Source organism: Carlito syrichta, unplaced genomic scaffold, assembly GCF_000164805.1.
Source record: "Carlito syrichta isolate Samal-C Ts95f unplaced genomic scaffold, Tarsius_syrichta-2.0.1 Scaffold302617, whole genome shotgun sequence".
Taxonomy (NCBI): Eukaryota; Metazoa; Chordata; class Mammalia; order Primates; family Tarsiidae; genus Carlito; species Carlito syrichta.
The window spans coordinates 48,545-65,737 of NW_007246713.1; the positions used below are offsets into that span (position 1 = coordinate 48,545).

The 17,193-nt window shown below is 33.7% G+C and overlaps 1 protein-coding gene across 1 annotated transcript in view; it reads right to left on the bottom strand.

The window, feature by feature from the left end:
* Positions 1–510: 510 nt before the first annotated feature.
* Positions 511–17,193, bottom strand: part of AGPS (alkylglycerone phosphate synthase) — a 148,390-nt gene continuing 131,707 nt past the window's right edge. Inside the window, exon 20 of the mRNA XM_008057032.2 lies at positions 511–2,645. Coding sequence (XP_008055223.1) covers positions 2,524–2,645 — 122 coding nt within the window. The 3' untranslated portion in view covers positions 511–2,523. The remainder of the gene's footprint in view (positions 2,646–17,193) is intronic.

Here is a 17,193-nt window from a genome sequence, read left to right on the forward strand (position 1 = left end):
AAGTTTCCTCTCTCACTGAAACCCCAACCCAAATGTGACATCACCAGATTTAATAACACTATTACAAATATGGCTAATTTGAGACAATTGGTGTTAGGTAGTACTGAAAACCAAATAGGCTACGGGCTTTTAAAATGTATAATAAACTAATTCTAAATAAGTTTAAAAGCCTCACATAAATAACATTCTCCTGGGTTTAACTTTTATGAAACTATTTTCACATACTTCAGGAATACAATGCATGGTTTAAGTGCTTCTGTGCATATTCATGAACTCAGCCCACAGACACTAAGTCTACACTGAGGCACCTCCCAGAAGTGGGTGTGTGAAAATAAGGGGAAGGCTTTCTGATTTACTAAATCAGAGTGAAACAGTACTGATGAATGTTCTGTGTTTCAAAATGATCCCTGTAGAAATGATTCCAACTACAAAATGTAGTCACCATTATAAAAATCAAGGTTGGGGAGTCCTGCATACATTGAAGAAAGAAAAACAATGACAAAAATCACTAATTTCCATAAGGTTCATGTAGAATGGCGAACACAATTTCTGGTGTTACATTTATAGTTTCCTAATATCAAACACAGATTTCTGAGGTTGTTGAAATTGAACTCCCTGGGAAAGAATGTTATAACAATCACATGCAAGAGAATAAACCTGCTTATGAATGTTTTATTTTTAAAAAATTTTTCAGAAACATGTTTATACTTCCAGTGAGATATTAGTACTTCATTAAAATTTATATTTTTATCACCAATTAGAGAAATTTCCTTCATGAATAGATGCATTTTACAAAGCTGAGATTTTTATAATTCTAGAGGCAATTTCCTCATCAAGTGTTCAGCTACTTCAAATATCAAGGGCAAAGATCTGCTGGAAATATTATAATTAAAAATAAATCATCAATGAAGAGAGACAGTTTCTAAAAAACAAATATTTCAAATTTGTTGTTAAACTGATATTTAATTTCGATTTGCTTGCAGATTTAAATTTACTAGTTTGAAGCCAATTTTAATAGTTAAAAACTATTTCTCATTTTGAAGTCTTAAAAATACCACTTTGTCAATTTTAAATTTTCATTTTATGGTTAAGGCTACTTCAATATAAAAGGTATCAAACTACCCAAAAATACTTTGGAGCTGTTGCTACATACACAGACAGTGTGTCCTTTTAAAGGATTGTCTGCATTTTGACTTACATTATCTGATCAAATATTAATTTTAAAAAATTATCAAAAGTTAGGTATTGCATTAAGAAAAGAATCCATCTCAAAATGTGAATCATGAACCTTGGCAGACAGTGATTCAAAGTAATCATTTCACTTATTTTAATATCCAGGTTTGAATGTAAAAATGCTTTCTAAATGTGATTAATGTTCTCCTTATTATTTAAGAAATAGGACATTTCAAACTTTTAATTATGGAATATGCATTAATACATTACACTTTTAAAAAATTTAGGTTAAACCAGTAATTCAAAAAAGGCGTGAAACCATTATTAAAACTAAATTGAAACTTTACCATTATATGAAAATTTATCATGTTTTGGGGTTAATTTTTTAAAAAAATGTTTTTTGTCATTGAAACTGTTGAGGCTTTCAATTCCATAGCTGAACGATGGTTGTTTCTTTAGCCAAATATCTTTCAACTGGAGACATTAAATGTAAGCAGTCTTCTTTCTGCTCCTGTTGTTGCTGCTTCTTCTGCACTTCAGCAACAAGAATGCAAATCAGAAACATTCTAAGTTCAATAAAGGCATTCATTTCATGATAAACCTTTTCACTTGCAGTGAGTGATGTCAGATTTTCTGACCAAACATAAATGAACTAGGATAACAATAGGTTATCTCAGTGATACAAATATGACTTAGACCTCAGTAAAAACAGAAACATAGAGAACAAAAACGTGTCCCCTAACAGAATTATTTGTACACTGATGACTTAAGGTTTTATAAATGTATACTAATTTCAAAGAAAAGTATAGGCCAAGCACCTTACAGAATTGAAGGTGTTCTAAATAACAGGTAGCCTATAATCCTTCATTATTATCCTCCTCCTTAATGGCCTACCAACATTAGAAAATGTCTTAAACAACGCACACGTGTATCACTCCTCAGTGGAATCCTTCCCTAGACATCTGCTTCTCAGAAATGATCTTTTAAAAAGAGGCTGGATAAGCAACAGATAATACCAAAATCTGCCTTTGATCCCCCAAGAGGAAGCTTCAATACAAAACAGCTGGCAGCATCTTCCTCTGAAGTGAATGGCAGCCCTGTACTGCCTGACTGAAATTTGAAATAACAACCAGTTGGCTGTAAACTGATGCACCTACAATGAGAGAGATTTAGGAATACCATCTGTTAATCCATAGATGTAGAAACACAACAAAATACAGAATGAAAACAAACATTTTAAACCAACAAACAAAGGTAGCCGAAATACAGTCCATGACATATTTGATTACTGGTATAACCACAGTTGAAGACTTAAAAAAAGGAACATTTTTCATAATGATACTAATGAATTTATAAAAGGTTTCTGTTTCCAAAGATGTTATGAGGGTCCACATATTCCTTGACAGACTTCAGCATCCCAAAGCCAACGTCAGAGATACTTTCCTTTAGCCATTGCTTCCGTAACTTGCCCACTGGAAAAACAAAATAAAAAATGGTTCAATATACACTATGATGCTGAGAACCAATCAATCTTGTGACCACAAGTGAACAAACACTGTGTGATAAATGCTTTTATTCAAAAATGAGAAATGTTTTGCTTTATTTGATTTATTGAGCCCACCAGACTATCAAGCTCATTAAGCCCAATGTATTCCCAGGGGAAGTCTATGCTCCACAGTGTCTCCTTTCTCTATAAACTATGAAATGGAGATTGAAGGAAGCTTGGACTGGGATTACAGACCTTTTTACAAATAACAAGATGAGAAAAACATGCATTTCAAAAGAACCCACCCTGTCTCAGCTACCAAAACAGACCAATGTTTCAGAGAAAACAAAGTTAACTAAAAAAATTTACTGAGGATACTTAGCAAAAATGACAGGCAGTATGTCCTTAAAATAGTTTAAGGACTATAAAAGCTTAAAATATAAGAAAATATGAATCTTTAAAACACTTTAAAAAATCTGGTTGTAAAGCTTCCATTTACATTTTCTTTCACAGTACTTAATTTGCATGTTTCCAAATAATGGTTACTTTCTTCCTATTGTTTTTCCAGATTTAGAGACTTTCTTCCAAGGCACTAAATTAATTAAATACCTAATCCTTCGTAAACTTAATCTTTTGCTTTTATACACTGGATAAAGTTCCCCTTCTTTGTTTCTAGGTTTTGCTAATTTGTTCTGAGAATAACGAAGTAACATAACGGTTAGCAGCATAAATTACATTTTCAAAAGGTACTCAATGAAAAACATAACCTTTCCTACATAGAACTTTTGTAAGAAAGAATATGTACTCAATCTGAAAAGAATTCTGAAAAGTCAACTTGCTTTGGCATTAAAAAGCAAAGCAGTATGCTGACCTATCTGTAGGAAAATGAATAAATCTTTTAATTTACAGTCAGGATTTTGTGCAGTTAGTACCTCTCTAAAAAATGCATTAATGCAATAATTGAATTCAAATGGTCATTTTCCACAAATGTTCATTAATGATCCAAAGTCATCAACAGTGATTTAACTGGCCAACTGAAACGGGAAACCTTCTTTCATTAAAGTATTCTGCCTGTCATTCTAAAATGCATTCCCATTTATCAGGCTGTAGTGATACATCATAACATCTGCCTTTTGGAAACCTTAAATACCATTTCAAGCTCAACTAAAACCTTCTTTTGTGTCCATTCCTCCAGGAAACCATCAAATTGTCATCAGAATAATAAATAGCATGATACTAAAAGATATTTCTGTCTTACTTTTAGAAATAAAAATGCACTGCTGGTGTTAAGATGGGAGAAAATGAGCTTCCAAAAGAAAAAAATATCTTATATTCAAAATGAAACACCTAAAGACAGCTCTAATACCAGAAGCTAAAAAGTACAGAATCCTATTTACATAGTCTCTACCAACTAAAAGGTATTCTACCAGTAACCTCTATTATTTCCATAAGGAACAACCAATGGCTTATGCTTTAGCCTTAGTTTTTTCACCTGCAAACAGATTATAATCTCTAAGGTCTCTTCCATGAGAATTTTCTATTATTTTAAGCACTTTACAAAAGTTAAAGATCAGTTATTTCCAGACTTGCTCCAAAGGATTTTTTTAAAAAAGCAACTACTCTGTGAGTGGTAAAAGTGGCATTACTATAAGCTCCCCACACTGAAGCAGTTCAAGAGACAGAGGTGAAGAGCAGGCAATGCCAGTCTCCACTGTTATCTGTAATATAGTTTCACTGAATGTGTCCCGTGGTTATGGATGTAATTGTCCTGAAAAGACTGCAAACAACTGCTCCAACAAGATGGAGCACATTAGAACCTCAGCAGGATACCCAACAGCTAGCTTGTCTGCCTGGTTTTATACCTCTAGTAATAATGCAATTCCACAAGGAGCTGAGCCATCGTCTGAGAAGCCACCCAACAGTCATCGCATATTTAATGAAGTCGCTCACCAAGCGCTAGAAAACAGAAGGTGCTTGGAGTGCATCATTAGTTCTGTCAGAAGGATAATTTACACATCTATCTTGTCAAATTTTCTATGGTTTATACTTTTACAATAATCAATCTAACATACATTTGATTAGTGAACTAGAAAGTTAAAAAAAAAGGCAGTACAGCCAACAAAGCTGTGGCCCCTCATAAACATATTTGATGAGAAAATTTAACCCCTTGGTGGCAAAGGTCTGTGAGCTGCTTCCCCCACTGATAACAGGATTTGAACTACAGTTTGAAATATTGGTTTATGTAACTAAAGGGACTAGAAAGCTTTAGCTTTGTTTTACAATTTGAGCCAACATCAGAGGATATGTGTACAGATACAAAACACATTTAAGTAAAAACACTCAATGTGCCTTAACAACATGACAAATATTGGAAAGAGTCTTCTAGATATTCTATGGCTGTCTCACGAGCATCAACGAAATAAAACAACAAGAACAGCAAAACATCACAGGTTCTAATCCTGGACAAGGAACACACTTTAAAGTAGAAAATTTTTATTCCAGAGATAAGCAACAATAATAATGCCCTTTACAGAATCCTTATTTCCACTGCTTGACACTCAGAAATTAGCTGACTATAGTGATTGTATTCACCATGTTAACACATGGGTACACAGCTATAAGATAGTTCCCTACACATCTGGAAAGTTCATTTTCAGAAAGAGTAGAAATGATATTCTGTTCCTTATGTAGCATGCCATATTAAAGAAGGGGAAAATGAATAAATATAGACAGCAAATAACAGGTGGCCTAAGACTACTTCACCTCACCGACAGTTACTCACTAAAAAGGCATGTGTAAGCCGGGCTCGGTGGCTCAGCCTGTAATCCCGCGCCTTTGGGAGGCTGAGGTGAGTGGATTGCCTGAGCCTGCGGGTTCGAGACCCGCCTGGGCAACTTGGCGAGACCTCATCTCTACAATTAAAAAAAAAAAAATTAGCCAGGTGTGATAGCGCATGCCTGTAGTTCCAGCTACTTGGAAGGCTGAGGCGGAAGGATCGCCGGAGCCCAGCAGGTTGAAGCTGCAATGGCCAGGAGCGGCCACTGCACTCCAGTCTGGGTGACAGAGTGAGACTTCAACTCAAAAAAAAATAAAAAATAAAAAATTAAATTAAATTAAAAGGCATGTGTACATACATTCATACCACAGTCGTTGGTTGTCCCTTATGGAGATAATAGAGGATACTGGTAGAATATCTTTTAGTTGGTAGAGACTATGTAAATAGGATTCTGTACTTTTTAGCTTCTGGTATTAGAGCTGTCTTTGAGTGTTTCGTTTTGCATTTAAGACTTTTTTTTTCCTTTAGAAGCTCATTTTCTCCCATCTTAACACCAGTAGTGCATTTTTATTTCTAAAAGCAAGACAGAAAAATCTTTTAGTATCATGCTATTTATTGTTTTGATGACAATTTGATGGTTTCCTGGAGGACTGGACACAAAAGATGGTTTTAGTTGAACTTGAAATGGTATTTAAGGTTTCCAAAAAGCAGATGTTATGATGTATCACTACAGCCTGATAAATGGGTATGAATGTATGAACACATGCCTTTGTAAAGCAAAGCTAAAGCTTTCTAATCTCTTTAGTTGCATAAGCCAAGATTTCTAACTGTAGTTCAAATCCTGTTATCAGTGGTGGAAGAAGCTCACAGACCTCTGTATACATAAGATTTGGGCTTATTCTTTCTAGATCTGAATCATCTGATATGAGGTATTCATGGCTACTGACCCAACACATTCCTTTGACTTCTTATTCTCTAGCCTGAAAGTCAACACTAGATTTACAAAAAGTCAAGGACAAGATAGGGACCCTGTGTTCCCCAATTTTCTAATATTCTAAATATATAATGCCTTAAGTACTTAAGTCAGATATTTAAGAGTCTAGATGTATTTTACAAGACACACACAAAAAGATGGGCCAAGTACTGAACATTATGGAAAACTAATGGGAGGGAGGTGATGGTTTTTCTGCTTGAATTGAAAATGGAGCTCATCTTTTTATAATTTAATTTCTAATAAAGTATATAAAGGCTGGATAAAACAAGTTTTTGTGTTCTTCCACAATATACAATATATTTTTTAAAATTTACTTTTGAAACAGAAAAAATGGAAGCTTTCAGGGATAGTCTTTGAAATCACAGTCTTAACATTTTCCTAGATGCTAATAGACCAAAAGAGAAAGCGTTTTTTTTTTTTTTTGGTATAAGCAACAGCATAAAAAGAATGTACATGTACAGACATGTACGCAAGAGGAAGAGGGTGGGATGATGTTGTGTGTAGAAATTGTGAGCATGGTGGCCAACCTAGTCATCAAAAAGTATTTAGAACTACTCTTTGTGGTTTAGGGAATCGAAGACTTAGCAGATACTACCAAGTACCTAAAATGGATAAATCCAGGGTCTGCTGGTCACAGAAGTTTCTTTAGCTAGATAAATTTTAACTTTTTGAATCATGAATTTGATTATAAGGTCAACAAGCGTAAAAAGAATGAATTGCAAAATGGGTCACAAATTTAGAAGATCACTAAAACTAAGCACCTAAAGCAAAAAGCACCAAGCCATTCTTACAACAAATATATTTTTAAAGTTACAGTTTGAGCATCCTGAATACCACCTTAGTACTATTCTATAGGGCAAATTTGAAAAAGGAAATCTAGACGTAGCTGTTTATATAAGCAATCTGAGTATTTACTTTGCATTTCAAGATTTACTAATCTCACCAAACTACAGCTGGATTATGTAAGGAACTAGTGCTGGAGGGACACCCAACCTCTTCCAAGTTCTGGCACCTGGAACTTGTTAGGTACTGATGAGAACAGAGCAGAACAATGGACAATTTCTATTCTTTGAGTTAGTGATCTGACTATAATAAAGTTTTTTCAAAGGGGAGTTTCAACCAGAAAAGAGGATTTAGTTGCCCATTTGCTTGTGCTTTAAAACACATTTTTGTATGTTTAGTTGGTTTTGATGGAGATATATGCTGAATGTTAGTCAATAGACCTTCAACTAAGGAGTGCTAACATCTAGCCTTTAGAAGACTAGGAGAGAGAACTACAACAATCTAAGATTCCATAAAAGATAAATTTAATGCTCAGTAGATACTAAAAGTCATGTTTGATTTTTTTATTGTCATCTATCTTATTTTCTACTAATGAAACTTCTGATGTCATGATGACAAATTAATGGACTTTAATAAAGCAGCTGAAATCTGATATTATTGTAAGACTTTTTTATTGTCAATATTTAAAATATCAGTATTCTTCATGCTAAGATTTCATCTATACAGTTTATACAATACCTCTAAGCACTTACAGACTCATGAATGGGTCTTTAGAGATTATGAAATTTTTAAAAAGTTTAAATTAAGTTAAGGATGCTGCTAAATATTCTATAATGCACAGGATAGCTCTCCATACAAAGAAGTATCTAGCGGAAAATGTTAACAGTGCTGAGACTAAGAAATCCTGGTGTCTATATGCTTCCTGGTAGCTATCTCCTAGAGACCAAAGAATTTCCATAAAGGCAATATACTTTCGCAGATACAAACTGAATCATCAGCAAAAGGATTATTGACATTTTCAAGGTGACCTTGCTCTAAATTTGAGGCTACTGACCAAATTGAGAGAAATTCTGGAAAAAGTGGTAGATAAAAGTTACACTATAAGAACATCAATCACTAAAGACAAATGTTACTTAATTTATTTATTTATTTTTCTTTTTATTGAGGAAGCAGAATTTATTGAGAGGACAGAGAGAAGCTCCCACAGTGGGAGGGGACCCAAAGGGGTTGCTCGCTACTTTATTTTAAAAGCTAGCATTCTAAAGACTAGAATCTAATGTCTACTAAAAAAAAAAAAGTTTAAGTCATATTTTTTGGGCCATTTTACTAACCAATGAGTGAAAATATACACAGTTTAATGCTTGGGACAAGAAGTGTTTCAGATTTCAGACTTTAAAATATTTGCGTATATATATATACACACACACAGATACATATATATATAATGAGATATCTTGGGGATGAAAACTAAGTCTTTTCACTTATGCTTTACATACACCTTATTCATATAGCCTAAAGATAATTGTATATAATATTTTAAATAATTTTGTGCATAAAATGAAGTTTTGACTGTGTTTCGACACCTGTCACATAAGGTCAGGTGTGGAATTTTCCATTTGTGGCATCATGTCAGCACTCAAAAGGTTTTGTGTTTTGAACACTATGGATTTTGAATTAGGGATGCTTGACCTGTACAAAATAAAGTTTCACAGCACTGTCCAATAGAATCTTCTGTGATGATAGAAATGTTATATATCTACACTTTAATACAGTAGCCTCTAGCCATATATGGATATAGAGCACTTGCAATTGGCTAATGCAACTAAGAAAGTGAATTTTAAATTTTATTTAATTTAAATAATGTAAATTTAAATAGCTACATGTAGCCTAGTGGCTTCTGTATGAAACAGCAAGACTACAGAACAGTATCAAAAATATCTATTTGGATTGTTTGCTAATCCAATGAAATTAATTATAAAAAGTATTCTGTGACAATATAATAATGTACAGGCGCTCTCAGATTAACAAACATTTTACTTATAAGAGTCCTAGACATAAAATTGCAGAAAAGAATAAGTTCTCTTTAGAGGTTCAAAGAGAAGTAGTGTTATCCAAACCACCTATACTCTCCTGGTGACACACCTGATACGCTGCGACAGGTATAGCACATGGTAAGAGAAAGCAAACACAATGTTGCCTCTGGCCTTTTTTGTGTTGGACTTGGCATGTGTAACTGCATGTGTGGAAAGTTGCAGGGATCAGTACAGCCTTGCTACAGATTCTCTGTTATCTCTCAAATCTGTTTAACCTATGATGTTGCTGATTAATGTTCAGCCAAATTATGGGTTAAATTGGCTTTTATATTCTGTTCTTCAAATCTAACTATTTACAACACTGCTTCAGTAGAAAAATATTCTCATCAATTTATAAGTTATGTGAGATAAGACCAGTCACAAAAATAAACTGTAAAAATTAAAAGGCAAAACTAGTTTCTTATCTTATGGTAATCTGATAAAGATTCAATGTTGGTGGCTATCAAATGACAGGATATTGACATTAATATAGTCAAGATATAGAACAGTTCCAGCACCATCAGGATCCCTGTGTTGCCTGCTTATAATCACAACCTCTCTAGGCCCCAATTCTGGAAACTATTAATCGTTTTTTACTTTTATAATTTTGTCCTTTCAAAAACATTATAGAAATAGAATCACATGGTACCGTAACCTTTTGGGACTGGCTTTCATTCACTTAACATAATTGCCTGGAGAGTCATTCAAGTTGTCACATGTATCAGTAGTTCATTCCTTTATATTGCTGAGCAGTATTCCTTGGGACGGATGTATCAGTTTGTTTAGCCATTTGTCGGTTAAAGGACATCTGGGTTGTTCCTAGTTTGGAGCTGTTATGAATAAAACTGCTATGAATATTTGTGTACAGGTTTTCATGTGAACATAAGTTTTTGTTTCTCTGGTGCAAATGCTCCAGGGTGCCATTTGTTGAGAGGTAATAGCATGTATGGTTTGTAAGAAACTCCCAAATTATTTTCCAGAATACCTGTACCACTTTACTTTCCTACCAGCAATGTATCAGTGACTCAGTTTCTCCACATCCTTGCCAGAATTTGATACTGTCATTATTTTTTATTTTATTCTGATAGGTGTGTATGATAACTGCTGTGGCTCTAATTTTCATTTTCCTAATGGTTAATGATGTTGAACATCTTGTTTATGGGACTATTTGCCATCTGTATATCTTCAGTGAAATTTTTCTTCATGTCTTTTGCCCATTTTCTAATTAAATTGTTTGCTTTTAATTATTAAGCTTTGACAATTATTTACATAAGTTAGATATGTCTTTTGTTGGCGATGTAGCTTGCACATATTTTCTCTCACTCTGGGGCTTACTTTTGTTCTCCTAACAGAGTCCTTCACAGAGTAAAAGTCATTAATTTTGATGAAATCCAGTTTGTCAATTTTTTTCTTTTATGGATTGTACTTTTAGGGTCTGATATAAAAACTCTTTGGCTCTACATCCTGAAGATTTTCCTACACTTTTCCCAATAAGTTTTATAGTTTTGATATAACATATTTAAGTTATCATCTGTTTTGAGTTTGTTTTTTAACAGGTGTGAGTTTAATCAAGGTTCTTTTCTTTTGCTTATGTATGTCCAGCACCATAAGCTGGACATTGTTGACAAAGTTATGCTTCTTCCATTGGATTGCTTTTGTACTTGTGTCAAAACCAGCTGGATATATTTGTGGGAGTTTATTTCTGGGTTCTCTATTCTGTTCTATTGATCTATGTGTGCTCCTCTAATACCACACAGTTTTGATTACTGCAACTATATCATAAGTCTTTAAATCAGATTGACTTTTCTCACTTTACTCTTCTTTTTTTCAAAACTGTTTTAGCTATCTAGTTCCTTTGCCTTATCATATACATTTTACAATATTTTCTATATCTAAAAAGAAAATCTTGCAGAAATTTTGATAGTAAATGTGTTAAACAGATAGAACAATCTTTACTATGTTGAGTTTTCTACCAATCCATGAATACTGTCTATCTCTTTCCTTACTAAGATCTTCTTTGATTTCTTTCATCAGCATTCTGTTATTTTCAGATATAGATCCTGTGTATATTTTGTTAGGTTATGTCTAAGTAAGTCCTTATGTTATTAGATTTATTCCTATTTCATTTTCTTTGGAACAACTGTAAATGGTATTGTATTTTAAATTTTGGTTTTATATGTTTGTTGTTATTATATAGAAATGCAAATGATTTTGTGGGCTATCTTGTATCTGGCAATCTTGATGACTATTTTTAGAGATTCTTTAGCATTTTCTATATATTCATTCATGTTCTTTACAAAGAAGGACACTTTTATTTCTTCCTTTCCAATTTGTATGTCTTTTATTTCACTTTACAGGTTAACAAATAGCCCCAAATCTGATCTTTGAGTATTCTCTCTTATTTTTAAAGTTTCTGTTAAGACCACAAAAAAGGCTAAGAACAGTTACCCCGTGATTATAATAGGAAATAATTTTGGTTAGGTAAGGATATGAATATTTAAAATAAGCCTGGTTATATTTAATCAAGGTTTTTTTTACTTCCTGACAAGGACTTAAGTATAATTTTAGCAAATGAACAACTTGAAAATTTAAGTCATAAATTGAAATTAAACACAAGGCTGTCATAAACTCTGCTGTTTAAACTGACCAGATCGTCAGTTACAAAAACAAGCACTATGAAGATTAAGTTAAGTAGGCTTTATATTTCCTACAGCCTCCAGTTCCAGACTACATCTGTTTTCTTTGATACACAAAACCAGAGTTAAAATAGCTCCATTTATCACAGCATGATTGTAGGCAGACAAACCAGCCTGTCTGTTTCCAGATAGTGAAAGTAACTGTTATTAATCACAATTACAGGCCAAACTCTCTAAGAGAAATTGCATCAATATTCTCCCAACCCCCAAGCCCATCTACTCTGGAACTCAAAAACGGTACTGAGAGTGTCATGACACTGCCTGAAGGTCAGTAAATAAAGATGCTGCTATGAGGTCAACTTGAGTTTTAAGTTCAGGGTTCAAAATAAAGGAAAATCTTTTCTGCACATAAAAATAAGAGATCTCTCAAAAGCTCTAGTTCTGAGTAAGTTTAGCAGAGCAATTAAACACATTACTTAAGATTTGTATCGAAAAGATTTCTGCTTTATGAAACCATACTAAATAGCAGCAGGTATTTTGAAATTTACAAATTAATGATTAACTTTAAACAGAGGAACTAATTAAGAAAATTGGCATTTTTCTATAGCAAATTTCAAAGCCAATAGTATAAAGAAAATTTATTTTTCTTTCATACAGATTGTAAGGGACATTTCTATAGAGTAAGATCAGCTGCTGGTTATAGATGAAAAAGTGTTAAGGGCATTGTGAAATCATATCCCTTGAATATTAATCTCTTTCAAATAAACTCTCCTAACCTTTCTTCAATGGTTAGGAGAAGAGTTTAAAAATACAAACCAGAGTTCTACCTTGTGCTGTCTATTGCTATTTTTTAAAATAGTCTTTTTAAAGCACCTACTATATGCAAGGCATTTAGATTCTTTATATGCATTATCACAATTAAGTCTTATAATAAATCTATTAGGTAGGTACTATTATTCCTGCTTTGCAAGTGATGACAGTACAGCTCAGAGAAATTATTTCCTTAGGTCACACAGCTCGCTAATGATAGAACCAGGAATCCAATACAAATTTGATTCTAAAGCCTATATTCTTCCCTCTCTGTTTATCAGCCCCTCAAACATTTGTTTTTTGTTTTTTTTTGTGAGTCAGAGTCTCACTCTGTTGCCCAGATTGGAGTGCTGTGGAACGCTCCCAGCCACCTCAGCCTCAACCTGCTGGGCACTGGCGATCCTTCTGCCTTAGTCTTCCAAGTAGTTGGAACTACAGGAGCGTGCTACCATGCCCGGGTAATTTTTTTTTATTTATTGTAGAGATGAGGTCTTGACAAGTTGCCCAGGCGGGTCTCGAACCCGCGGGCTCAGACAATCCACTCACCTCAGCCTCCCAAAGCGCGGGATTACAGGCTGAGCCACCAAGCCTGGCTATATTATTTGTTTTAAGATAAAGTTTGAATGAAACCTTATAAATGAATACTAAAATGGGTGGTGAACACTAAAATGGGTGGTGGTATGGAGTTGCAAAGAAATGCACATTACCTTCCTCTACTTCTCCACTGAGTAAATGATTCTGCGAATACACTTCCCCAGAAATAGTACAGAATAAACTGAAGCTCTCTATAACTAAATATAACTCTATATTCAAACGAGGCATGGTTATCAAATGTTTGAAGCTAAATTAGCGTAAGACTACTGACATTTTAATATGAAAGATTCAGAGCAACTTGAAAATTTGCAAAACTGCCCCAAATACTGTGAGCACTTGGGCATGCACTTATCTGCTCACTAAACTTATTCATGAACATCTACCATGTAAAGCAGCCAATCATTATTCTAGGAACTAGGAAATATAGCAGCAAACAAGATAAAATCAGTAACTCAAATAACTTAATTCAAATGAGAAATACAGAAACTATACAAGAGAACAGGGCAAATACCTCTAAGAAGGTGACATCTTTATCAGAGCCTAAATGATGAGGGAAAGTAGGCCCTGCAGATATTTGGGGGGGAAGAATAATAGAAAGAATATTAGGGAAAGAGGGAACATATAGCAAAGGCCTTGAATGGGAAAAGGGATTAGTATGTCTGAGGAATAGCAAGAAAGTCAATGCTGCTATGGGTAAAAAGGAATCAGAAAGGAGGACAGAGAGAGAGATAGCTTTGAAGTCCCTGATAAGGAGTTTGGATTTTATTCTGAATGTGAGAAGAAACTACTGATTTTTTTGAAAAGATTACTCTGGCAGCAAGAGAACTGGGGGGGGGGGGGGGGGGGGCGGGGGCGCAGAATGGAAGCAGACAGACCAGTGAGAAGGGTCCTGCAGAAGATAGTGATCTGAATTAAGGTGGTGGGTAGACGTGATGTCTTTTGATATCTGGGAGTCACTCACATATAGATGGTATTTAAGTCGTGGAACTGAGATAATCACCAAAGCAGTGAGTGAACACAGAGAAATAAGGAGCTGAGAGCTCAGTCACAGAGTACTCATTCCAATATTTAGCAGGTTTAGAAGAGAAAAAGCTAGGAAAAGGAAAGTGTCTTCATTTTATCAGCACACTTAAAGCAAAAATATTTTGTATTCAGACTTACCTGAGAAAAAGGATATAAAAGATTTCTATTTTAATGAGGCAAAACATCTAAATAAGGTAAAATGCAATCAAATCTTACTAAATTCAAATTCAAGCCAATAATTTCTAAAATTAAATTATTTCACCAAGCTTGGAGTCTTCAACAAAAGAAGGGCTATAGGCCTATAACCTGAAAATGCACATAAATTATACAAGTAGTTTTACTGTAATATGATCTGACCTGCTTTTGTTTTATTAGCTAATATTGCTGACATGTTAGGAACCTACAATCAGGAAGTATAAAAACAACCAGAAAGTAAAACTGACTTATGGGCAAAAACTGAGAAAACAATGAAAAATCTATGATAAGGAAATTAAAATTTTGATTTATTTTTGTTCATCTGTTTCATCAAAAACAGGGCAAGTACTTAACTTAGACAACATCAAAATGAAAGAAACAGACTTCATATTTTAAAAGAAAAACAGTAATGTAAAACATTTCTTTTCATACACTATACATTTTTTAAACTAATTATGTGTCTTTGAAAGTCTATCAATTTCAATATTTTTAGAGTTCACCCATTTCAGACAGTTTAGGCTTTTGATTAAGAGGACAAAGATAATGAGGAGGGAAGAGGACCTGAATTCAAATCATTCTACAAAAAAGATAGCTGCACATGCATGTTTATTGCAGCACTATTTACAAAAGCAAAAACATGGAACCAGCCGTGCTGTCCACTGAAACTGGACTGGATTAAAAAAATGTGGTACATATACACAGTGGAATATTATGCAGTCATAAAAAAGGGCAAACATAATAGAAAGGACAAACTTGGAAGGATTTAGAGTCTATAATACTCAGTGATCTATCACAGAACTAAAGAACAGAGTACCATATGTTCTCACTCATAAGTGGACCCTGAATATTTACCATAATACTATAAGAAAGGAATTGGCAATAGCAGGATACTGTCAGGGTGGGGGTGGTGGACACAACATCAATAAGGGTACCTGATCTCAAACCAAGCAAAATGAGGACGAAAGGGAGGCCCAAACTTTACCTGAATGATGTCCACTTGTATACCTAATCCTGAATTGCACCCCACTTCTTTAAAATAAAATAGACAAATAAAAAAAAAAAAAACTTTACCTCAAAAAAAAATTCTGGCACTAACAATTATTGCTGGGTTTGGAGCCAGTTAATTTACACTAAGAAACTTAGTGTCTTCATTTGAAAGGTATGGATAATTATCTATTCTGCTGCATTAAGTAGGATTAAAGGAGACTGTTATGCAGAGCATCTAACAAACATTTACAGCTTTACAAATGTTAGTTTCTTTATTCTAGCTCCCTTCTCTTCACTGTTCCAGCATCGATAGTATTTATATGCTTATTAAAGTCACCTTTTGAGTGCTTTAAAAAAAAATCAGTAAACTTTTACTTAAAGTAGAAATGAAGGCCCTTCAGAGGAAAGACAGTCAAAGAAATCCTACTGCCTAGCAAATTAGTAATATTTACAATATGAAAAACAGATTCTATAATATTAAAAGGCATTATGCATATGTTGTATCAAAAATATCGCAAGGAGTTATTTATTTGCCTTGTGATCAAAAATTAAATAATCACGATCTTATAGATTGAGGTTTACATTTTTCCAACTATTTTTGTTAATTTATATTTCTGCATATTGATTAATATAGTGGACTATTACTGTAGCTTTCACAAATACAATCCAAGTCTCAAACACATTTGTACTATAATTGTTTAATTCTATTATTTAAAATTTGTGCATGTTTCCTTTTTTCTGTAGTGGACAGCTTTATGAATACATTATTTTAACTATGTCTATGTAGACTCTGTTAGAGCCTATCAAGATGCTCTCAGTATTTGGGGGTACATCTGAATAAGTAACATGAGAAGTTTTGACTTAATAAACTTTCTGCATTTCATATGTAGACACTACGGGAGGGACTTGAATATCCTCATAGATCCTAAAGAAGAGTAACTGGCCAAGGAAAAAACTATTGGTTTGGTTTTTCTCTGCAGTGTTGCAGGTCATTTGATCTTTTCCAATTTCCACAGAACTGATACTGTAAAGCTTGAGTAAACTGAAAACATCATCCCACAATTAAGGAAATAGATCATCTAATAACCAATTATCTAAATGGCAATTAAGCCTCTATTTCCTCTTTATACACATGATTCAGCTGTTCCCATCTTCTTGCAAAAATCTCCTTTCTCCTGTATTTACCACAACAAGTATAAAACCTACACTGATTTTAAAGGAAAAAATGTATTATTTGTTGCTGATATGTACTAAAGGGCAAAATTGTTGGCTAGAGAACAAATATTAACTTTTTTTCAAACAAGTAATTACAGCTAAATTATTTTGCCTCTTCCATCCATGCAATCATTTAGAATGAACAACAAAAGAATACTTCATGCTATAGTTTTAAAAGTTCCTTACATATTAATAAAGTGTCATCTGAAATAGAATAAAAAATATTTTAAATAATATATGTGGCTTTCTGAACATTTTAAAGGAAGGTGCTAAAACCCAAAATACCACTTGTTTAAAACTTCAAAATTAGGATTAGACTTTTAAAGCAATTAGAAGCTTTTAATTCCACTTGAAAGGCTTCTAATATCCATTTTCCTTTCCTCTTCATTTTTGTCATTCTAACATTCATTAAAAGCTTCAGCAAGGGAAAGAATAATAAGGAGTAAAGA